The sequence below is a fragment of the Zalophus californianus genome, chromosome 5, assembly GCF_009762305.2.
Source record: "Zalophus californianus isolate mZalCal1 chromosome 5, mZalCal1.pri.v2, whole genome shotgun sequence".
Lineage (NCBI taxonomy): Eukaryota > Metazoa > Chordata > Mammalia > Carnivora > Otariidae > Zalophus > Zalophus californianus.
In genome coordinates, this window is record NC_045599.1 from 92,127,451 (window position 1) to 92,152,128 (window position 24,678).

Sequence of the window (24,678 nt, forward strand, 5' to 3'; positions counted from 1 at the left end):
GAGTCAGAGAATTGTCATCACCTCCTGGTTTGATCACTGGGGAAAACACTGGCTATTCAGTGCCTGCCAGGTGCCAAGCACTGAGCAAGGCATTCTGACACACTAACTCATTTAATCCTACAACAACCCTCCGAAGTACATGGTATTATCCCTGGGCTTATGTTGAACAGACTGAAGTTCAGAGAGCCTAAGTAACCTGGCCTCGGTTACACAGTTAATCAGTATCAAGGCTGAGATGTGAACCTCATGGCATCTTGATCCAAAGCCCCTGCCTCCCCGCTCCCCCCAACCCAGAAGGCGTTCCCTACCTTCACACTCCAGAGATTAACTCTCATTGCTCTTCATCTCCGCCATCAGCTAACTGACACCACGGGCCCAACACCTTCCTCTTTTCTATCTCTCCTAAACACAGCCCACATGCCAGGCCTACAGTGGACATCACGTAGTTGATGCTAGCATACCCATGCTTCTCAGAGTCGCCCCGTCCGGCTAGTCTCTCCTTTCCTCTGCCTTCCCCTGGAGGGCGCTTTTCTCCCTTTTTTCCTCACCAATTATCAGCCTTCTTGCTTTAGTTCTGTGTGCCTAATTTATCTTGTTACCCATTTCCTTAGTTTGCAACCTTGCCAAAAAAACAAGAAGTTTCGGAAAATATTCTTTGGCTTCCTTTTAGATTATAATCTTACCTTTGGTTCCTTTCTATTTCTTTGCTTTGGGGTCTTTTAATTTTCTCTCTTTCGCTTATTTCTCTTCCTAGTTCCTCTGCCTTTTTCAAGGTTTTAAGATCTTAGGGAGAAAAGACATATAAGTATTATATATACATACATAGGTACTGAATTCCTTTGACCATCAAGCTAACTAAAATCACTTTGATCAGCATCAAAATGAAAGTGTTTTGCAATATGATCCATAACCCTTATTGTTCACTGGTAGGCACGGAGAAGTGGGTTATGACTTCCAGGACAATAATAAAAAACAGGGCACCTGGGTGGCTCAGATGGTTAAGCGTCTGCCTTCAGCTCAGGTCAGGATCCCAGGGTCCTGGGATCGAGTCCCGCATCAGGCTCCCTGCTCCTTGGGAGCCTGCTTCTCCCTCTGCCTCTCTCTCTCTCTCTCTCTTTCTCTCTCTCTCTCTCTCTCGTCTCTCATGAATAAATAAAAAATCTTTAAAAAAATAAAAAAATAAAAAACAAAGAATTGGGAATTTGAATACTCATGTCCAAATGGACCTTTCCAGTTGTGTGTGTCTTGGGCAAGAATCTCTGAGCTCGAGGTTTTCATTAGTAAAACGGGAATAATAATTCTATCCCTCCCAGGATTAGAGAGAGGTTTAAGGGAGCAACATGTATGAAAGCACTGCCAACCTACAAATAATTCCAGCACAAAGCAGTATGGGATCAGGGTCTTGGGCTGAACTACGAAATGCCACAAGAGGTGGAAGGACACCCCCTAACCCTTCAATCACCCCTCCCCACCAGCCTGGGCTTCCCCTCCCTAAGTCCCAGTTCTGTTAATGGAAGCAGGAGGCATTTTGTCATCCAATAACCATACATACACACACACCAGACACACACTTAATCTGCTGTGAGTCAGGGGCTCTCGTAGGTGCTAAGGATTGAACACTGACCCTGGCAGACAACATCTCCTCCTCTGGGGCACTTATAATTCATTTTGAGTGGGAGGGAGAATAAGACACAACAAACCATTTAAATAAATAAACAAGGTAAGAACTGGGCAAAGCCCTTGATCTGTGGGAACAACCTGTACGAGGCCCTAAAGCAGGGAAGGGGTTGGCCTATTTGCAGTATAGAAAGAAGGTGCTGGAAGGGAATGAAGAAGGGTTAAGAGTGGCTCCTGGGAGGCCTTCAAAACCAGCAGGGCCAGATTTCGCAGTGCCCTCCAGCCCATGGTCAGGAGTGTGAAACTGATTCGAAGGAGGCCTCTAGAGTTAAGCAACTGAGTGGTAATGATTTGGTTTGGGGTTTATTTTTGTCGGTTGGTTTGGTTTGGTTTTTCTTCAATCTGGCTACAGTGCAGGGAATCTGGACTGGAGAGAGTGCTGGTGAGGAAAAGGAGAAGCAGAAGACCAGCTGGTTAACCCCACAGCAATATATAAAACAAAGATGACCCAGATGGTAGCAATGGAGGGAGGTGAATGGAATCACATGTATTTCACAGTCAGGAATAAGAATCTGGCACATTCCACACGGAAGCATGAAGGGAGGAAGAAAAGACCTATCCTTCATATCAAAGACGACTCCTGGTGGGAGAGGGGAGGAGTTGCTGGAGCACCCAGAAACGTGGTGACGGCACTGACTGAGATGTCTGTGGAGGAGATGGGGAGGGACACAGTGCAGGTGCAAGAGGGAATGCTAAGAGAGGCCCAAACTTCCATCACTTTCCCCACTTACTCATCACACGCACAAGCTGGCCATCTTGCCAGTTTGTCCCCCACAAGCTTCTCAAAATCACCTTTTCCTTTTCCGTCTCCAACGTGCCACTTGATTTCTCAGTGTGTTCCTTCCTCAGAGGTCTCCCCCTCCAACCCATCTGCTGCACCCACACTAGCCCCACACCTCAGGACTTCCTGGAATGGGAGGTAACGCACTGGCCTCTATTGCTTAAGACTTTTGCATTGGGTTTTCGGTTACTTGCCGAAGGCAGACACCTCAGGCCCTCAGGGTCTAGCCCTGGTCAGTGTATGACTGTGAGTCCTCTCCTCCACAAACACCATCCTGCCAGCCACACCAAACCATCCAGCTTAAAACCTGCCTGCTCATTCTCTCGCTCCCTCTCTCTCGGTCTCTCTCTGGAGGCAAACTCCAAGAAAGCCATATACAGATATAACCAGGAAGCGGGCTCTCACCAGGAACCCAACCAGGCTGGCACCCAGATCTCAGACTCCCAGCCTCCAGAACCGTGAGAAAAAAATGTCTGCTTGTAAGTCATCACACAGTCAACGGTATTCTGCTACAGCGGCCCCAACGGAACAAGACTATCGAGTTCTAAAAGTTTTCAAAGTGAAAGCTTTCAAGGGTCAAAATTAATCCTAAAAGTCCCGTCTACCATATACTAAAATAGAGCATCCATGTTATGCGTCCTGTACAGTAATTCTTGTCTCCACTGAACTTTGAGAAGCACTGAGTTCCACTAAAGGGGAGAATCACCTGAGAGGCTATTGGACAATGTCTCTCATTCAAATCACCCTCTTTAAAACAGTCGTCAATCCTTAACGGTGGGCATGTATGGGAAGGTGTGAGAGCGAAACAACTGCGAGTGGATGGCTACTACTACCGTGGGGTTTCCTTAATTTTTGTTATTCAGGGTCCAATACAGCCTTTTTATTTGTATGGACAGTTGATGGAGATAATAATAAAGGGACAGTGTTTAAAACTTTATTACAAAATTTAGGGCGCCTGGGTGGGTCAGTTGGTTAAGTGTCCAACTCTTGATTTGGGTTCAGGTCATGATCTCAGGGTTGTGAGATCGAAGCCCCTATCAGGCTCTGTGCTGGGCGTGGAGCCTGCTTGGGATCCTCCCTCTGCCCCTCCCGGCCCCATGCACATGCGCTCGTGTGTGTGTGTGTGTGTGTCCCTCTCTCTCAAAAAATATTTTTTTAATAAAACTTTATTACAAAATTTAATGGTTTTAATATAGCAAATTTTCATTCCCTTTTTCCTGACTTTGAAGATATATAAACTCAAAATGTGCAATGTCCTCCGTATGCAAGTAACTGTTCATCACCTGTCATGCAGGAACCTGGGACAGATCCATCTTCTCAATACTGATTCCAGATCTCAAGTAAATCTCCAGTAAGTTCTAGCTTATCGTTATTTCTTTTTTTTTTTAAGATTTTATTTATTTATTTGAGAGAGAGAGAATGAGAGATAGTGAGCACGAGAGGGAAGAGGGTCAGAGGGAGAAGCAGACTCCCCGCCGAGCAGGGAGCCCGATGCGGGACTCGATCCCGGGACTCCAGGATCCTGACCTGAGCCGAAGGCAGTCGCCCAACCGACTGAGCCACCCAGGCGCCCCTTATCATTATTTCTGGTTCTTCTTGCACTTACATGACAAGACCAGTTACTTTTCGAACCTCTGATGATTCATAAGTTTTTTAAAGAGATGCATCTTCTTTTCTCCAAACTTGCAAAGGATTTTTATGTGTATAAATACCAGCAAGAACTAGTCCAATAATTTTTTTTCCATTTCTTTGTCATCTATCTCCTTTGGATTGCCTTGTAAACACATCTGACCTCATCATTTGTTCCCTGCAACCCGTATCAGGGACATTCTGGTAACCAAACACAAGAGGTAAAAGAATATTGGCTCCCCTTCTTTTAGCAAAACAGGATGGTCCAGGTTCTTGTTGCAAAATATTGGGTGAGGAAATCATTCCTGATGAATGACTAACTGGATAAGAATATCATAGTTTCTCTTTGTCAGAAAGATACTGTTTATTCATCAATTCAGAAGTCTGAGAAAAATTCATCCAGATTATTATCTTGTAAGACTCATAGTCTGAGATTTTGCTTGTATAAGCAATTTTACTAGCATTATTAGAGTCAACAGCACTGCTGTCCTTTCTGATGTGTCTAACTATGATAAAACATTTTCCTTTGTCAATTTTCTTCTCTTTACCATTTTGTTTGGGAAATGAAAAATTCTGGAGTCTCAAGTGGATGCAATGAAAGAAACAAAAATGGTGTCTTCCATTTTCTATACCTTCTTGAAAGATGATGTAATACGCTAAGGAATGTAACAAGAAAGCGGAAAGGTGATGCAGTAGGGATGTCTTATTTCACGGTTGTATCATCCTTCTAGGTGGTGATTCTATCACTCTTCTGTTTTCTTATTATTTTAGCATTTTTAGCATAAAATAATTAGCAGTAATTGATGGGTAATGATGAAATAATTCCTAGGATAATAAAATGGAAAATGTTGGGGGCGCCTGGGTGGCTCAGTCAGTTATGTGGCTGCTTTTGGCTCAGGTCATGATCCCAGGGTCCTGAGACTGAGTCCCACCTTGGGCTCCTTGCTCAGCGGGAAGTCTGCTTCTCCCTCTGTCTGCCACTCCTCCTGCTTGTGCTCTATCTGTCTCTCTCTGACAAATAAATAAATAAAATCTGTTGAAAAAATAAAATAAAAATAAAATGGAAAATGTTTCAAGATATAAGAAAAATAAGATCACTAAGATCCCATGAAGTACCTTAGGTTTATAAATGGTTCCAATGGTCCCATATGGTAAATTCAAGAAAGAATGAGTCTTATTCTGTTTTTGTTAAAAAGTAAATGTTTTTTTTTTGATCTTTGGAAGATTTCTTTAAAAAGAACAAAAGTCATGAAACATCAACGTTTACAAACAGAACTGCAAAGGGAAAAAGAAAAAAAAAACTCAGAAACCAAAACTAGGTCCAATGGACCCTGATTGTACACTGACAGTTAAATCATATTTATAGATTTGGTTGTTTCACAAAGACTTTCAAAATGTGGCCCACTGGAAAAGTACCCCACAAAAAGACTCTTTCCTCACCTACTTGAAATCTCAGTTCTCAGACCAACATTGAACCCCAGCCACAAGAGCTGCACAGTTCTCCAACACCGTGGGTTACCAGTGGCCCCCACGGACTCTAAGCAGCCCCTCGCCTGGGACATTTTCTCTTGGAGTTCATCTTGGCACACAATGAGGAAGCAAAAATGATGACCCAAGGAAAACAGAGAGGACTTCCAGAATACTATTCAGGCTTCAAAGCAAGGCACCAACAAAACTCAGGCCACAACCAGACACCCGATGTGTACTGCTTTATATTCTTTCCAGTAAATGAATTTATGGTGAGGGAGACAATGTTCCTATTCTCTCGGGGTTTTTTAAAAACTCTTTTTTATCTTTTGTGTTTCCAGTCAATCCATGAATACACTGTGACTATTAATCTATGACACAGAGGAAATGTCCAGTTCACAAAAGTGATGTGTTCTAAATCTTTGGGAGTTGTTTTGGGCACTCAGAATTTATTTTCCTTCAATAAATAACATTATAAATGATGGTGAGGTTTCCAAACCAGACCCACAAAAGCCTTAACTCATAACACTGTTGAAGCCCTGTACTTCGGTAAAAATTAGTAGAAAGCAATTTTGTTGTAGTACTAACAAACGAACCCAAATATTGAAGACATATTCTCCTTTATCCTGAAGTTTATTTAATGTAACAACCACCTCAATGAAAGAAGACAAGGGGAAAGATGGAAACTTTCTAGGGGCAGACTTCTGCTTTCAAGAATTTTGGAGGCTGATAGCAGCAGTTTGCTATTTTGTCTGCCCACATTTTCCTTCATATAGGCATGATTGGGGGGAAGCCAGGATGACGGTAGATTTGGGGCTCACACAGCAGGACAGCAAAGGATGGGGGAAGAAAAGCAAAAAGTTTAAAAGAGATTTCCTTGGGGAGGCAACTAAAGCAGTTGTTATGAGGAGATTGCATGAATTGATTTGCCAAAGAAATTGAAAAGAGGGCAGGAGACCCAATATTAGTGCCCCAGGCCCTTGAGTCAGGGAAGAGTCCACTATGTGGTCAGACAGTTCCCTCTCTGACCATAAGGTGGTGCCATCAGCCCAGACAGGCAGCCCCAAGGGGGCGGGGTGTGCAGTAGGAGGAGCTCTCCACGTGGAAGCCACGTTTTCCACTCAGGCTCTGGAACTCACAGTAAGCCTGAACTAGACAGCTTGTACCAACCTACAGATCACTGCCTCCTCACCTAAGGGCTGTTCCCATCCTCCACCGCCCCACCTGCTTGTACCTGAGCAAGAACACCTCTGTCCTACAGGGCGTCGCAACCCACATCAGGATTCAAACTAATTACTTCCCATACCTCTCTTCCACCTCCTCCTTCACATCAGCCCTGGGCCTCCCACCTTTCCTAATTCCAAAGAGGAATCTAGTCTAAGAGCGTGCTGGAGTCTCATCCTTAAATACCATCACAATGAGAGAACAAGATCTTCTATGGTGAGCACAGATTTGTCCCAAAGGCCTTGACAACAGGGCCCCAGATACCCTCGCCAGTTATCTCCCACTTTAACACGAAACTGAGAAACCCCTGTTCCTGATACAAATCCCACAGTAGCTCATCCATTCATTTACTCCTGCTGGTCCTCCCCCCTGTGGTGCCCTCTCTTTTTCCTTACCTCTACTTGTCAGTATCCTCTCCTACCTCTCAAAGTCTTAACCCAAATATCTGCCCCCCCCCCAAAAGAAACTACTAAGTGTTTAGCTGAATTTAATTGGTGAATCAAAGAGAAAAACGTGGGTCCTGAGCATCAACCACAGAAGCCCAGGCAGTCCTGCCTCATTGTTCCTGCCACGGGTTGGGTCTTAAATTGAGAAGGAGGGTCCATCCAGCCAGACTCCCTGCTGAACATTGGGATAACACTAACTGGTCTGTCCTTGCTCCTCTCAAGTCCCAGTTCCCATCTAGGGTGGACTCAGGTCTAGAGAGACATCAAAGCCACAAACTGGGTGTATGGCGCTGTGTCTGTTCTCAATGTATGTTAGCTTTATAATAATAAAATCATTACCCTCCCTCCCCCACCCCCCACTCTCATGAGCCACAATCTGCCAAACGAGGCTAGAGTTCTAGAGCCAGAAGACTGAAGAGGACAGTTAGAACAAAGTCACCAGTCGCTCTCCCCTCCCAGCTCCCACCCGAGGCCCAGGGCCTGGGGTAGCTGTCCCAGGAAACTAACTGCCTACTAGTTCCACAGAATTTTCTCAGCCATGATGGGACTGAACGGGGTGGGCATGCTCTGGATGTCTGGCCCCAGCCAAGTGGCCTGGAGATGAAACCTTGAAGAATGAATACCTGTGCTTACAATGCCTCAAAATCTAGCTACTACTTTTCTCTTCCTTCTAAAGAGGCAGTTGGCTCTGGTGGGAGACAGGAATGTCCCTTGTGAGCCTGGAGCAAATACCCTCAAGATGAAGATTTGAATAATGCAGGTCCCCTGAGGGCAGCCCCAGGACCTCAAGGCACCAGGTACTGCCTAACCAAAGGCAGTGGGTAAGTGGGAGCCTGGGAGCCTACACCTGCTTACCTGCTGTTCCAGATGCCCACGGAGCCTTCTGCCAAGTAGACTCACAGTGTCTGCATCCAGCAAAGGTGGGCTTGCTCCTGCCCCCCTGGACCTCTACTATTTCTGTTGCTCAAAGAGCCAAGTGACCAGACACCCTTTTTAATGCCAATATTGCTCGTGTTCTCGCCTACAAAAGAGGCTTTATGGAAAGAAAGCGGACTCCGGAAATTCAGGGGCTTATGGAGCTCCTGAGAGGCCAGAATGCTGCTGTTTGTTTGTGTTTTGTCTTTTAAGGACCTACGGGAGAGTGTTTTTCATAAAGTAATAAAGGAAGCCTAAGTTAACTATGCAAACAAAAGCAGGGTGGGAAATGCGAACCACCCATTTTAATGTACTTGTACCCCACCTCCCTCCACAAAAGATCTGAGGCTGCAAAAAGTAATTGCTATTGGAATCCTGGGCATGAGCGCTCGGTTTGTCACGGCTGCAGACTCAAACCTTCGAAGTGACCATTTACTGGGGCTCTGAAAGTCGGGCAGGGATGGTGGACTGCCCACTCCGAAGGCGCCCTCCCCACCCCCTCCTCTCAGACTCGCGACTCAGGGCCGCTCGACGCGCAGGACAGCTGTGGCCAGCGGCGGCCACCCCGGCCCCCCGCCTCCGCCTCCCCTACGCCGGAGTGCAACCAGGACCCTGGGAGGGAAGCTCCGGAGGCCCAACGGCGGCGGCCCGAGGACGACCTGGCCCCAGCGTCTCCGCACCCCCTCCCCCAACCGTGTCACATGGCGGCTCGAACGAGGCGCAGCAGTGCGTCCCGCCGCGGAGACCCAGGGCCGCGTCGCCGCGGGCAGCGGGTGATGAAACCTCCCCCGCACATTACCGCAGAGGGCGCGGGCGGGCAGCCGGGCGGGGGTGGGAGGGTAGGAGCTGGTACCCGAGCTCACCTGTTCTGCCGGAGGAGGGTGGGGACGGCGGGGGAGGGGCGAGGGCGGGCCGAGCGGGGTGCGTGCGTGCGGCGGGGAGCTCGGCCGCGGAGCTCGCGTCCCCGCCCTCCCCCAGCCGCGCTAGCCCCCGGAGCTGCGCCGTCGGACTGACGGTGCCCAGAGCAGTTCCTGTCCCCGGCCCCGGCGCAGGGGAGACGTGAGCGTGCACACGTACACACACAGCGGGGGAAGAGGCGCTCAGAGAAGCGCCCAACTTTCTCCCTGCTTCCGCGGGCCGGGGGAGAAAGCAGCCGGGGCGATCCAGCCCGGGCCGTGCTTGGGGAGGAAGCTCCAACAAGACGGAAGAGATGGAGAGAATTTCCCCGGGTTTGGTTTGAGGGTTTTATTTTTGTTTTTGTTTTTTACCCATTTCCATCGATGACTGGAGACTAAAGGGAACCCGGAGCGGGGCGGCGAGTAGCGCTTTGGGGAAATGGAAGAGTGTGTTTGGAGACGCGTAAAGTTGCCTTTCAAGCTCCGACCTCCGGGGCAAGCGATGCTCCGCGGCGGGCTGACTCAGGGCGGCCTGGGCCTCCCTGCCACCCGCCTGGAAATGATGCAAGTCCAGTCGGTCACCTGGATCCCTGCAACCCAGCCCGGAATCCGTCTGGATTGGGGGGGAGGGGCGAGGAACTGCCACACTAAGTGTTGCACGGCCCACCAAATCGGGGCAAAAAGAAAGAGGGAAGATGGGGCAGTTGCTCAGGCCAAGTCCTCATCTAGTGCATCTCCTATCTTAGTTCGAGAGGGTTTTTTTTTTTTTAATGCAAAGCGTCACAAAGCCAGGAATTCCCATATGTGTTCAGTTTGCCCCCAGCGTCACTGTGCCCAGGAAACTCCAATCTGTCAAGGCTCGGGGCTGGGGAGCTCACTGGATTCCAAACGACAGAAAGAAGAAACTTTCCCAGCACGATGCGAGTGTGATGCGAGCCAGAGGCCCGGGGGGGGGGGGGGGGGGGGGGGCGACACTGTCCGAGCGCAAACCGTCTCCTCCCGCCTTTCTTTAGCTACAATCGGAGCTGGTATTCGCTTTTATTTTTTTTTAAGTGCGTTCATCCATTGCCCTGATCACCCGCACACGCGTCTCCGGCCGCGCTCACACTCACACACGCACGTAAACGCGTGGCCGCCGCCAGGTCGGCAACTTTGTCGGGCGCTCCCAGCCGAGCTCCGCTTCCTCCTGTAGTAGTTGGGTGCAGGCCCCGCCTCCCAGCCGTGTTGTCAAACGGGCCGGGGTCTCGGATTGGTCCAGCCGCTGGGACAACACCTGCTCGACTCCTTCATTCAAGTGACACCAGAGCTTCCAGGGATATTTGAGGCACCATCCCTGCCATTGCCGGGCACTCGCGGCGCTGCTAACGGCCTGGTCACATGCTCTCCAGAGAGCTACGGGAGGGCGCTGGGTAACCTCTATCCGAGCTGCGGCCGTGAGGAGGAGGGAAAAGGCGAGCAAGGAGGAAGAGTGGGAGGAGGAGGGGAAGCGGCCAAGGAGGAGGAAGAGGAGGAGGGGAGCACAAAGAATCCAGGTCTCCGGGCGGGAGGTTTACACCAAGAACCATGTGTGCCGAGCGGCTGGGCCAGTTCGTGACCCTGGCTTTGGTATTGGCCACCTTCGACCCGGCGCGGGGGACCGACGCCACCAACCCACCGGAGGGTCCCCAAGACAGGGGCTCCCAACAGAAAGGCCGCCTGTCCCTGCAGAACACAGGTAAGTGCGAGCGCCCCCGCGGCGGGGAGCTGCTGGGAGACAACACGGTGCACCCACGCAGCGCGCTGCGGGCGCTTTTCCCGGAACTGAGAGCCCACCTAGGGGCCGCGCAAACTCTTGGGGTGGCGCGGGACGTGCGAAGGAAAGCTCGAAGCGAGGCGAGAGCGGTCCGCGCCAGGCTCCGCGCGCCGGGATTCCGCACGTGCTGGCAGGGTGATGAAATGGCTGGAGCAGGACTTGTTGCTGTCCTCCCCGGGGTCGAGGGTAAAAGAGGCAGCGCCTGACCGGGCCAGTGCCGGCCCCGGAGTCCCCGGTCCGGTGCAAAGCTTCCCGCTCCATCCCGGCCGGCCCGCGGGAGGCAAGGAGGGTCCCCGGAGCCGGCCTGCGCCCTGTGCCCGGAGAACTTCTCTTCCCAGCCGGCCGGCTGCGACAGGACCGCTTTCCCCCTCCTCAAAAGATGCCCGACATCCAAGAACTTTGTAGGCGAGACCGATTGCATTGTGAACTTCCCCCTCCGGGGCATTGCTTTCCGGGGAGGGGCCGGGGGAGGTGGCGCAAAGCGTACCTCTGAGGTGCTGCCGCCTTCTCCCTCTCCAGGGCAGGTCAGCAGGCGCAGAAATGGTGACACGACCCGAACCGCGCGCGGCTGCTGCTCCACGGGCTCTCCGCTCACCGGCAGTCTGCCGAGCAGAGCCAGGCGTGCAGGGCACGGGGCTGGCCCTTTTCCCAGCTCCTGGGAGAGAAAGACAATCTGCCTGGAGCTCCTTCGCTCGGCGCCCCCCCCCTCCGCCCCGCCGCCGCAGCCGCCGCAGCCGCCGCCGCCGCCGCCGCCGCCGCCTTTATTTGGGGCCTGAAACCCAGCAGCGGCGTTGCGTGCGCTCACCGCACGAGCAGGAATGCACGAGTGCCCATTAGGGACGCCCGGAGCGAGTGAATCGCCGCCCTGCGCGCTCCTGCCCGGCGCGCCGGGGCCGCGCGTGGGATCATCCGGGAGTCTCCCACCTCCACGCGCGAGCGCCCGCACCCCTAGCCCGCGCGGGGCCCAGCCTAGGACCCGCGCCCACCCTCCCCCCCCTCCAGTGCTTTCCCTGAGAATTGAACGTGATTCTCGGGAGTTGGTGACCTCAACAAATACACTCCCCTCATTCTCTCGGTAGATTTAATCTGAATGTGGATTATCTACTCGGACCCCGCCCTTCTTCCAAAATATACTTTTCTGATGTAATTTTGTGGTTGGCTTAAAATCAGTGAATTGGGTGGGTGGGGGGAGGGACGGAAGAGAGTCTCCTGCACGCGGCAGCCTGACAGTTAACTCCCCCAGTCTATCCTTTTGGAGAGATGAATTAGGGCCACATTCTGCGAAGGCAGGCAGCAAACTCCCGGGTCGCGGGAATTTCTAGGGGATTAAGTGATATCTCACACCGGATTTCTATTTAAAAGGACCCTCTAACTGCAACGATTGCGTTTCTGCAGGCTAGCCCCCGTCTGACTCGATTCCTGAGCTGCTCGCAACCGCAGCTCTCCTAGCCTGGTATTTTTAATGCTGATGGTTTGGAGGCGCTGCCTTAATAGGAATTTTGTTTTGATTTTTAGGTGTTGAATCATAAAGCTGAATTGAAACTGCTTTTTGGACGCTCGCATTTGGGGGTCAGGAAGGAAATGGCTGTGATTTAGTAGCAGCGGCTTTGAGTTCCAAGTAGAGAAGGGTATTTCATTGATGAAGTACAGAAGGGAGAGAGCAAGCTAATCATTTAAAATCTTACTTGTGTCTGTGGGTTTAGAAAGCTGAAATTGTTTCTGCTTTCAAACTAAGTATTTCCACAAAGACTTGAAAAAGATGGGAAGGATGAAAAGTGGAGTGCTCAGACCTAACTTCTGACTGTGATTTTTGTAACATAGGTTTGGCTATTTTTTTACAGATACAGTATTTACAAATACTGACATTTTCATAAGTAGATTAAATGATGACATTTTCTTCCCCTAGCCTTTTAGATCCTGAAATAGTCATTTCTAACTTTATCTTCTTCAGTATTCTCTTAGTCATTACTAACTTTTATTGCAGCCGGCCCCTCTGCATTCCCCAGCGTGGCTGAGAATTTTGTATATATTTGTATGTAATTCTCATTTTAGCGGAAATCCAACACTGTTTGGTCAACGCAGGCGATGTGGGGTGTGGTGTGTTTGAATGTTTCGAGAACAACTCTTGTGAGATTCGAGGCTTACATGGGATTTGCATGACTTTTCTGCACAACGCTGGAAAATTTGATGCCCAGGTAAAAACCACATAGAGCACAAAATGTTCTAGGTTGGCGTTGCATGATTGAAATGTTCATTGGAAGGACTTGTGAACAGGTTTCCTTAGCTGATCTTTATGGTGTATTTTAGCATTTGCAAGAGACATTCTTGGTGCACAGCAGGATGCCAGTCTCTCCCCACTCCACTCATGGATTTCTGCTTTCCAGCACTGTCATGTGGTGAAATCCTTCTCCACTCTTAAGCTGTGTCTACACAGGCAGAGTGGGTGGGATGGAGTGCAAGTTGAACAATCATGTAAGGATTCTTAGCAGAGAACACAAAAGGCATAACAAATAATAAACATCTTGTAAAGGGACACACTATGTCTGGCCACGTAGTGGCCTCTGCAAGGCCCATCACGTTACAGACAGAAGGTTTGTGGGGGGAGGACAGGGACTCCAATTATACATTCCAAGACCTGTTTTCACCTATTAGGGAAGAATAAATGAGACAAAAACTTCATAGAAACTCATCATCTCCGGTGGGTATGTGAGCAGGCAACATGGATAATTCAGGGCCTCCAGAATAACCGACTTATTCCTCCTAAGTAGCAGACAGTCCTCTCCCAACCCAAAAACCCTGAATGAGTCCTGCTCGACAGAGTCCTCTAACAACCCGACCCACTCTAGCTTTCCCAGAGTCAGCAGGGTGAAAAAAGCCTAGCTGTTGCTTGGGGCAGGGCACAAACCCAACAAGCCACCCTCTGGTTCCAGTGCTGACAATCCAAATACATTTCAGGTGGCAAGTGGCGTCAGGCTCACCTTCTTCATGTTCTCCCCAGCTCATATATGCACTACAAAGCCCCCTGTTGTTCTATCTCATCAGCTTCCTCTCCCATGTCATTGGACAGTGGGGACAACGTTTGGAGAAGGCCAACAGTTACGGTGTGACTTATGAATGCCACCCGTCACCATCTACTGCCATCCTGTAGAGAGCCTGACAAAGCAATGCTTGGGAATCAGAAAGGGGTGCGACAGGGCTGGCAGCCTGTGCTGCAGAGGATGTGGGGTGGCAGGGAGGGGCAACAGAAACCAGGGGAGGAAAGAGTAGAGCGTTTGAACTCCTCAGGCTCCCCTAATAAAGCATCCCTTCTGGATTAACTGGAATTAGGAAACATAATAGGAAATCCGGAGGAAAGATGTGTATTTAAGGGTGATCCCACAGGATGTCAGGGAAGAATACCAAAACAGATTGCTGCAGCCCTCGAATAAATTAATCTTCCTTTTTCTCTCAACCAACAGGAGTATGTTCTCAAGTGAGAAGCATCCCTTTCAAGCTGGTTCCCAGCATGTGACTACTTCATAAATGGCACACCCTACCCTCCATCCTCTTTGGCTCCCACTGGAAAGTCAGAGCAAAAGGGGCCATGGGGAGGGGTTTTTTCAGCAACCAGACACTATCTGTAGACATTTCAGTTGCTTCTAAAGGAAGAACTGAATTAAATGTGCTGGCTGGCTTCCCACTTCCAACCTAAACCCGTTTTCTGTCTCCACTCAGTTACTTCCAGGCCTGTCTAAAAACAGAGGGGTGACCTCTCCAATGACAGCTTGTTTCTATAGTAATGGGGGAATGGGGATGCCTAGGTAGGTATCCCACAATGCCTCTCTGCCCTGAGAGGTTGATAAGGGAACTCACGCCCCAGCCTGCCTCCACACCCCCAACAGCTGTCTCCTTTCTAGGATAAGAACAATCTAATGGGCTTGCCAGAAAAGAGAACTGTGGGCCAGATGTATGCCTGGCTGCCTTAGCCACTCAGAGGCAGGGGGTGTGGGGGAGGGGCTGTCAGTTGGGCAGTTCAGACTCCAGATGCTGCCAGGCAGTGTGCCAGGCGGGCCTTTTAGAGGCAATAATCCTAACAGTTTAAAGGAGTCGAATCGTTTTCAAAAAGGAAAAGAATGCTCCTCCTTGAAGGATAGGAGGAGACATGAGTATATGGGTTGGGGGCGGTGGGAGGCCCTGAGGCACAGATAGCACCCAATCTTGATATCACTCGTGGGGTCGGAGGAGAAAGCAGTGGTGTGAGACTTGGATCAGCAGGCACCTTCTACTTGGGAAACACTCGTGCTGGGAGTTCGGGATTTACGTCTGGCCACATTCCCCTTGTGTTCCAGAAAAGTTGCCACCAAACAGCCAACCCTGGGCTGCCTGGAGGACAGAGGGCCACGGAAGCCCCAGAACAAGGGAAACTAGTAGAGCAGCTGGGGAGGAAGGAGAAAGATTGGTTAGTCTCCCAAAGAAACATCCTTTTTGGCCAAATGCCGGAGTTATCATGTCACTCTAGATGTACCTCCTGATGGAGTATCAGCCTGCCGCCTGCATGGACGGCAGTCTGAGGCAGGACCTTGGGGTTCAGTTTTCAAACAAAAATCCTGTGTAAGGCCATATCGTGTGAATGTCTGAGCTTCTGACCAGGACTTGTCTGTTTTGCCCCCCTCTCTTTTCTCTCTCCTCTCTGTTCTCAGGGCAAATCATTCATCAAAGATGCCTTGAAGTGTAAGGCCCACGCTCTGCGGCACAGATTCGGCTGCATAAGCCGGAAGTGCCCCGCCATTAAGGAAATGGTATTCCAGTTACAACGGGAATGCTACCTCAAACACGATCTGTGCTCTGCCGCCCAGGAGAACACCCGGGTAATGGCGGAGATGATTCACTTCAAGGACTTACTGCTGCACGAGTGAGTGCCACCCCACAGGGGCCCTGGGAAGGAGGGACCCGCTCCTCAGGCTGGTGTTGGAGGAGTTTGAGGGGCTTGTTTTTGGAGGCCAAACTCCCGTCAAATGGGAAAGGTTGCTCTCTACCTCAGAAAGCTGTGCTGACTCCCCTGGGAGGCCCTTTCCTGCTGGCCTTCAGGAAACCTGAAAGAAATGTCCACCATTGGTTTCAAAAGCATAAGCAATAGAAACAAAATATTATACTAAGCGTGAAATGTGTAGGATTCAGAAATACGTTTTACCTTCCCCTCAGCCCAGATCCCAACAGCTCTGAGTATTCCAAGTGGCTGTGCAGGTGCCCCAACAGACAGCTGGGAGCTAAGCACAGTGGCTGAGCGTTTACTAAGTGCGAGGCCTTGTGCTCAGTGCCTTACGGGAATCTGTCACCAGGTCCTCAGAGCAGCCCTGCGAGCGAGGTACCATTCTCATCTCCATTTTACAGATCAGAAAACTGAGATTCACTGAAGTAAAGGTCATACAGACAATGAGAGACAAAGCCAGGCTCGGGAGCCCACTTTTTGCCAAAGTGGGTAAATAGGAACTTGTTTATTCAAAGGCTTACAATTCAGTAATAAACCCCAGACATCTTATTCCTTAAAAAAAAAAAAAAAAAAAAATCCCATCTGTAGGATCCTAAACTTTGCAAAGTGATAAAGCGTGTGGTACACAGTTGCTCCTAACATGAAGCATGGGCAGTAGGTCACAATGGTTCCTTCCTCAGAGTCTGAGGGCAGAAAGCAGGCCACTAGCTAAGAGGACCGATGCAAGTCACTGCCAGCTTGATGGCACCATTGGTCTTTACACAGTGACTCACTGGGCCCACCCAATCAGTCCAATTTTATGAAATCTTGCTCCTTAGTTGGTGCCATGGCCTTCCCCCAGCTATGCCACTAAGCAGGCTACTCCCCACCCCACACACACACACTGCTCAGATCACAGAGACAACAACCAGCACCTGTCACTTTCCACTGGGTTATGAGGGTCTAGGTATCTTGCAACAGCCCCAGTGCAGTGTTAGAATTTGAAGATTCACCGTGAATCTCTGCAGGCAGCTCTTGCCAAGAGCAAAGTAATGTTGTCTTCTCCTTAGTCACACTAATGCCCCCCAAAATAGTTATCACTTTCTCAAATACCTGTAAAGAAACAGAGCAACAAGAGTTTCAACAACAATAACAATAATGATAATAGCTATTATTTTGTGAGTGGGCCAGGCCCTGGGCCAGGGACTTTACCTGGATGATCTGATTTATCCCAACAGGGCTGCAAGGTAGAGATCACTAACCCCACCTGGCAGAGGAGAAAAGGGCCGCTAAGAGGCTCAAGATCTGGCTCTGAAGTTTGATCCCTACTATGCAGCTTGGGAACTGGCAATAGATATGACTGAAGCTGCTCATCAGGAATAGACATGAAACCTCCTTTCTCCTGACCTGCTCTTGCCCTACTAGACCTGCTAAAGGCTCACTGGCCCCCAGATGTAGCAGGGGTTCTTCCCTTTTCTCAATTACACCCCCATTACACAAGGAGAGTGCTGTAAAGGTCCCTTCCTTCAAGCTGCCCCTAGAAGAGGCAAATGCCCCGTGGCTGGGAGATTCCCGAAGCTCCTTTGTCCTCGGTCCACTGTCATCCACTATAGATAGTTTGTTGGCCTCAAGAATGGGTGACAGGCATGAGTTTATAAGTCAGTAAGACATTCCTGGAGTGCAAGAAGACTTTGTCTTTTTCAAGATTGGAGAAAAGTCTTCTTTGGGAAAACCAAAGGTTTTGAAGGGTTTTTTGCTCCCCCTGGAATTTAAGAAGGGGTAAAGCACTGTGGCTTTTCTGGTACCTCCTCCATGGAAACATGGCCCATGGGGCCATGAGATTTTTACTTCCCGAGGGCTCCTCGCATCATTTAGAATGAACACATAGCCCTCCGCCCCAGCCCACTCTGGGAATGCACGTGACTCACCCCGGGCCTCTTTTAAGAACGCTCACTGTGCCTGCCCATAAGTCCTCTTTCCCCTCGCTAAGCCAGCAACTCCAGGCAGCGGGTCTCACCGAACCCCAACTTCCCCCAGAACCCCACCCCCTTCCTTCGGAAGCCATGACTATGCAGTGCATCAGCTGGAACTTCAAGCTGAGCTGGTGGCGTTGTTAACTACCCTCACTGATTCTGGCACAAAGGATCCTATCAGTCCCCAAAGATCAAGAAGACCATTTAAGAATGTGTGGCATTGGTCACAGATAAGAAAATGAGAAAGAACCAAATTTGCTTTTCCCTTTAGAGAAGAGGAAATCGCAGTCACTCCAGAATCCACATCACCCCCATTCCTTACCCCAATCCCTAGGCACCGCAAAACACTCATGTCTGGTTAAAGTGGCTCCGTCCAAGCTCTCCACTTCCCTCTGTTCCTCTCACCCCTTCCCGCCCCACTTTCTCCATATCAACTGCCTTGGCTACCACACACCCTGTCACTGGGTGCTGGCAGCCTCCAGGCACGTCCCCCTCCAAGTATTTTTAAAAATCCTTTAGCCTTGCTGACACCCAGTTGAGAAAGCTGGGCTTTGTCATTAGACACGGGCTGAGCTTGCAGCCTGAGAAGGCACCACGCCAGCTCAAAACACGGCTTAGATTAACACACACCCCTCCCCATGGCTCACAGCTTTCTCCTCGGGAGAGAGCGCCAAAGGCAGGAGAGAGTGTGGGCTAGTCCAGCCTTCTCGGATCCGCCTTGGGGTTCCGAGAGCTCATCTGGCAGGCAGACTGCTCTGGCAAAGGAGGCCAGCAAGCAGTCCGTGCTTTCCCAAGAGAGCCCTCCCCTTACTCTGGGGAAAGAAACTCAAAGAAGAGCATCAGGCTAGTCCCAAAAAGACAGATTCTCAGCCCCCGCAATTTGCTCGTGTCATCCCAGAGCGGGGCAGGTACAAATCAGGCGCTAAAATCCTGATGCTGCCGTAGCAGATACACTCCGTGACCTTGAGCTCCCTGAGGCAGTCAGTTGCTAGTTGTCAAAAGATGGAAGGAAACAAATATGCGTGCAGCATTTCTTCTGTGTTGCCCCACAGCCGCCTCTCGCAGCCCAAGGAGTGTTATCACTGTCCTTGTCACTGGTAGGGGCCTGCCTTAGAGAGTTTAAGCACCCTGTCCATCAGCCATGCACAGACTCTCTGACTCCAAAGGCATCAAGTAGGCCTTAAAAGGCAGCTTGATCTCTATCAGCCAGAACATTCCTCTTCTCTGCTCTCAGCCCAGCTCTAGGCCTTCCCAGCCCAGAAGCTTCCAAAGACTACTTTCTCCTCTCCCCCACCCTCCCCCCACCACCAGGCATCTCCATTTTTACATCTATGACATGAGGACAGTTCAACTACAACTTGAGGACTAATTCATAAAAATGGCAGTGAACTACTTCTCAAGTCCTAAAACACAATCTGCTCTTCTGCCTAGGAACAACTGCCAACTTGCAAAGAAAAGATTAAATGGGCTAACAGGCAGCCACCCAGGTGGTCCAGGCTCACAGAGGAAAAAAAGTCTTGTTCCTTATAAATGATCTCACGTTCCAGAGTGATTTCCCGGCCCAAGGCGATGTCCCAGAGCTGCAATGCTCATGGTCAGATATGTCCAGAAAATTTGCTAGCCAAGGACTGCTAAAGAATGCTGGTTAGCCACATGAAACATTCTATACCCTCCTTGGGGATTTTAGAAGGCCAGTGAGATGTAAGAAGGGCTCAGTGAGTGGGCCATGAGAACCCATTACAGGGGAAGCCTCTTACCAGATGGGCCCATAAAGAGCAGGCATGCTGTTCCTGCCCTTGGCACACACCTCCCACCCCCATGTCGGCATGATGTGGTCATCCTTCCTCCGGCACTTTTCCCAAAGAACAGCCCAGGGCAGCTGGGGGACCTGAGCAAGAACCAAGTGTGTTTATTTCACGGATTGCTGGCACTCATCCCAACACCTAGGCCCCTTGCGGCCAGCCCTCACCTCCAGTTCTAGGCAAGCCCAGACTGGAAGAATAGAGCTGCTTAGATAGCCACTCACCCTCTTCAACCTTTAGTACCAGGAAAGGGGAGAGCTCCATGGGAAGTGACCTCACAGGGTGGTGGTCTGCCTCCCACCTTTATCCACCTGTTCCAGACTCCTCCGAGTGCAGAGGGAAGTGCTTCCAGCACCCTCCAAAAGCACCCTTCTTCACCATGAGCCTAAACCAGGGGCAAACACAGACATGGGGAAATGGTTTCTTGGGAGCCTCCCTTAGAGAAGACTTACCTGGGAGAGTGGCACCGAGTGCAAAGCCAGCCAGCCCCAATGACGCCACATGGCAAGAGGGCAACGTGAGAACCATCGCCCCAAATATTTGACGGCTCCTCCTCTCCTGCCAAAGAGATTCCTCAGTTTGGTATTTCTGACCCTTCACCATTTGCCTTTTATTCCACTGGCCCCCAAGACACTTCACCACTCCCCCCACTGAAACTCTCCTACCTGGCATACCCGAAACATGCCCAGAGCTCTCCTACACTCCTTTTCAACACTCACATGGCCAGCCGCCGTACCTGGCATTCTCATCCACCTTCCCCAGAGGCTCTTCCTTTTATCGTAAATACCTGCAAATTGTCACCGGCCCCTTTCCTGGTGGTAGGCTCGATCACCAGCCTCTCTCCAATGCTGGCATGGAGCCTCAGAGGTAATGGCCATCTAGTAAATAGTGGCTGAGGCCAGCGCTCCTTAGGATATGGATAAAGGCTTGAAGTAATTCTTGAAAGCTCTTTCCTAAAACTAAACCGAAGCCAGGCCTCGGCCATTTGTCTCTTGCCTGGTATCCTCACTGCCCTCTGTGTCTGGCCCATTCAGGACTGGTTCCATTCTCTCTTTGCTCTCCATTTCTAGACCATACGTGGACCTGGTGAACCTGCTGCTGACCTGCGGGGAGGAGGTGAAGGAGGCCATCACCCATAGCGTCCAGGCACAGTGCGAGCAGAACTGGGGAAGTCTGTGCTCTATCTTGAGCTTCTGCACCTCAACCATCCAGAGGCCCCCCACGATGCCCCCTGAGCGCCAGCTCCAGGCGGACAGAGCCAAGTTCTCCAGGGCACACCACGGTGAGGCAGGTCACCAGCTCTCAGAGCCCAGTAGTCGGGAGACAGGCAGAGGTGCCAAGGGTGAGCGAGGTAGCAAAAGCCACCCAAACGCCCATGCCCGGGGCCGAGCAGCTGGCCACGGGGGCCAGGGAACTTCTGGAAGCAGCGAGTGGGAGGAGGAACAGTCTGAGTATTCCGATATCCGCAGGTGAAACGAAAGGCCTGGCCGGGAAATCTTTCCTCCACGCCGTCCATTTTCTTCTCTATGGACATTCCAAAACATTTGCCATTAAAGAGGGGGGATGTCACACGCAGGATTTGGTGGGGATTGCGGACTTGATGAAGGTGTGTGCTAGCGGGCCGAACAGGTGAGGCGGAGGCGGCCTAGGCCGCAGCGAGATCTCGGCTGTGCCCGGGGGGGGGTTCCACACTTGCACATCCCGAAGTGAGCGCCACGTGGCCTCCTTGCAACTTTGTCTTCTTTCCATCCGTGGAGCCACTGGGCGGCGGCCTGCGGTTTACTCTGCTGTGGGGGAGGTGGGCCGGGGAAGGGCGGGGGTCGGCAGGCCCGCCGGACTGGACCGGGCACTCGGTGCTGTCTTGGCAGAGGGCGGGCTGGATCCGGGTGCAGGAGGGAATGTGAAAACCGCGCTGGGAGTCAGAAGGGTGGAGAGGAGACGGGGGCTGTGTGGGTGCTTGGTGCCAAACAGAAGTTCAGTTTCTTGCATGGGACCTTGAGGTTTGGAGCTGCTGGGGACGGGGAGGGCAAGGGTTCTAAGTGTAATTTCTGAGCCATTGTTCTGTCTGGGGGACCATGTCCGAGGGAGTGGTCCCTGTGTGTTTGTATATTAACCACTGCTTCGAATCTCTATTTCACTTTTTTATTTATCCAGTTACATCTACATACCTGTCATCTAAATAAATGGCTTTCAAACAAAGCAACTGGGTCATTAAAACCAGCTCAAAGGAAAAAGAAATACAGCCCATCTTTTGGGGCTGATTTTTTTTCTCTTTTGAGTGCTCTTTTAAAAGGAATCAAAGAGCAATGAAGCCGTGCGTCTGCCTGCCCGGCGTGGGCTCGCAGCCACTCAGGGCAAACCACACCCCTGGAGGAAAATGCACGCACGAGGAGTACATTTGACAGATTTTCCCTTAGCATTTTGTTACCCCCACCTTGACCCTCAGCCAAGATCAATAAAGCCGCATACCTGATGCCATGAGGTCAAGTCGGAAACGGGGCTTCTTGGTGTGTGGGATGGAAAGGGGGAGAAGAGAGCGAAGATGGCTGTGATTTCCAGCAGGGAAGGCTGACCTTTTACATAAATGGAGGAGACCGCCAGGAAGCACTGAGGGACAGGATTTTCCAGATCCGGATTGGGAATGTAGCAACGAAGAAAGGAGTCCGAGTGGACAAAGGAAAGGCAGAGAGGAGGGACAGAACTAAAAATCCAAGGCAAGGCGGGAGAGGACTGTAACAAAGGGTCAGCGGTGGGGTTCTTGTGGTTGGTCAGAATGTTCCACAGATAGGTCTTTTCTTTCTTGCCTGCTGGGTTGTCACATTAAAGCTTCTCCTCTCTTGCAGCCAGTACTCAAACAGGAGGCCAGTATTACAAGGAGTAGACAGGTGTTCTGGGCCAGTTCCTTCCAGAGCAGTGGTCAGCAAACTTTTTCTGTAAAGGTCCAGGTAGTAAATTACACTATTTTCCGTTGGGTGGGTCATGTGGTTTCTGTCACAAGTACTCAACTGTGCCACTGCGGCAGGAAAGCAGGAATACATAGACATGTGTCACCAACAGGCCTGGCTCCACGCCAGTAAAATTGCATTTAATAGATGCCCACCTGGATCTGGCTCTTGGGCCTGAGTTTTCTGACCCCCATTCTAGTGAGCTGGAAAAAAGTAAGCATCCTCCATTTGTATCAGCTTATAGTTTTCCCTCAAAGCAACCTGAGGCCAGAGATAAAGAAGCTAAATTTATCTACTCTAAAATAATTTGTCCCAGGGAATGCCCTTACCCAAAACCCAGCTAGTATTTATATACCCCAAACCCAATCTCATCAGTGCCAGGACATGGTGCTGGAAGGTCAGCTCCCCAGTCTTCCGTGATCCACGTTAGAAAGAAACCATTTGGGTGGGGGGTGGGGGGGACAAAATGCTGGGAGAAACACCTAGAAAGCTAGAGCTGCAGAAAGCAGAAGAGATGGTGCACTTAATCCAGCTCTGCCCTCGGGGGGAGAAGGACCGGTGTGTCAGGCTCTGCCATGGGAACCAAACGTAAACCATGGCTGTCTCATGCCATGGGCCACTGCAGCATGTTACTGTTTTACTTACATCACTCAAAAGCTGAAGCAATAACATTCTCCCGCGTTGCTGGGTCAGCTGTTCATTTGTTCGCCGGCTCCTGGGCTGGATGTGTGAAAGGCATCACTTTTATATTTTCCTCAGTGTAAATGTTTTATGTGTTCGCCTACTGATGTCCCATTTGTTGCTTCTATTGTAAATATTTGTCATTTGTATTTATTATCTCAGTGTTTTCCCCCAAGACATAAAATTGCTTACTGTGTTCATTTGAACCCCTTCACTGATCTCTGTTGTGTATTTTTCATACCACTAGTGTGTTGCTTCTCAAAAGTCAGGTAGATCGCATTTCATTCTGGTTCTTAATGTTCTGAAGCATACAATAGTATTTATTGCGAAGATTCTTTGGCTCAAAACGGAGTAAAGTCCAAATTCCTGTAAGAGTTGACAGAGACACTTGTACAATCTAAAATGTAAGCAAAGTAGTCATTAAAAATAGACACTCGACTTGGGCTTCATACTTCATACAAATTTACTCATGAGCCTTCCTTTAAGGAAGGATGTGGATTTCCAAATAAAGATACGCTGTTTATTTTGAGCTTTGCATTTTAACAAGATGATCTGAACACCTCTCCTTTGTATCAATAAATAGCCCTGTTATTCTGAAAGGAGAGGACCAACCTAGTACAGCAAAATGCTGACACCTGAAACCAAATAAATAGCAAACACCAGCTCAGAGCTGTAGCCATACTTAGACACACACACACACACACACACACACACACAGAGAGAGAGAGAGAGAGAGAGAGAGAGAGAAATTTAAACTTGAACCAAGTAAAAGGCTTTGCTAGAACAACATGGAAAAACAATGCTACCAGAGCCCATTTCCTAAGGAAGAACAACCTCATCTGATCTCAGAATTGGCACCACGTGAGCTTGTTAAGTCATAATGTCTGTTTCTGTTATGGATTTAGGCAGCAGGTCCTGAACATTGTCACATGGCATTATTTTTCTCCATTCATTAATAAAGATTTTAAAGACATGGCTTTCCCTTGAGTAGCGTTATTGTCTGAGAGCGCTTTGGACACCCAGCGCATAGGGGGAATGGCTGTGTGCAAGTGAGTTTTGAGTCCTTTAAAATGCTGGGTGCTGGGCACCTGGGTGTCTCAGATGGTTAAGCGTCTGCCTTCGGCTCAGGTCATGATCCCAGAGTCCTGGGATCGAGTCCCGCATCGGGCTCCCTGCTCCTTGGGAGCCTGCTTCTCCCTCTGCTTCTCTCTCTCTCTCTCTCTCTCTCTCTGTCTCTCATGAATAAATAAATAAAGTCTTTAAAAAAAAAATTCTGGATGCTCAGTGTACAGGAAGGGAAACCAGGTGAAGATGACCATCCTGGGTTTCTCCTCCATTAGAGGCACTCTGTCCAAAACACTGCCTGAGTCACAAAGAGGAAAATGAACTCCATGCAGCCTGCCTGGAGGCGCCAGGCCCCCACCATTAGGGCCGTCCTCCCAGCTCCCTCTGGTCTCACCTGTGAGTCTCCCCTGTGGCCTGGCCCCCCTTTCTTTCAGACT

The 24,678-nt window shown here is 50.1% G+C and overlaps 1 protein-coding gene across 1 annotated transcript; it reads left to right on the top strand.

The window, feature by feature from the left end:
- The first annotated feature begins 10,598 nt into the window (after positions 1-10,598).
- On the top strand, positions 10,599-24,140 carry STC2 (stanniocalcin 2). The gene is made up of 4 exons (XM_027607193.2): positions 10,599-10,749; positions 12,880-13,022; positions 15,507-15,718; positions 20,621-24,140. Exons 1-4 carry the CDS (start codon positions 10,599-10,601, stop codon positions 21,021-21,023), a joined length of 909 nt encoding a protein of 302 aa, XP_027462994.1. The 3' UTR covers positions 21,024-24,140.
- Positions 24,141-24,678: the final 538 nt, after the last annotated feature.

Bases quoted from the DNA above. Each gene is read 5' to 3' on its own strand.
- STC2 (XM_027607193.2), top strand. From the start codon at position 10,599: ATGTGTGCCGAGCGGCTGGGCCAGTTCGTGACCCTGGCTTTGGTATTG. The intron at 10,750-12,879 runs GTAAGTGCGAGC...TTCTCATTTTAG, and splicing joins CCTGTCCCTGCAGAACACAG to CGGAAATCCAACACTGTTTG. The intron at 15,719-20,620 runs GTGAGTGCCACC...CTCCATTTCTAG, and splicing joins AAGGACTTACTGCTGCACGA to ACCATACGTGGACCTGGTGA.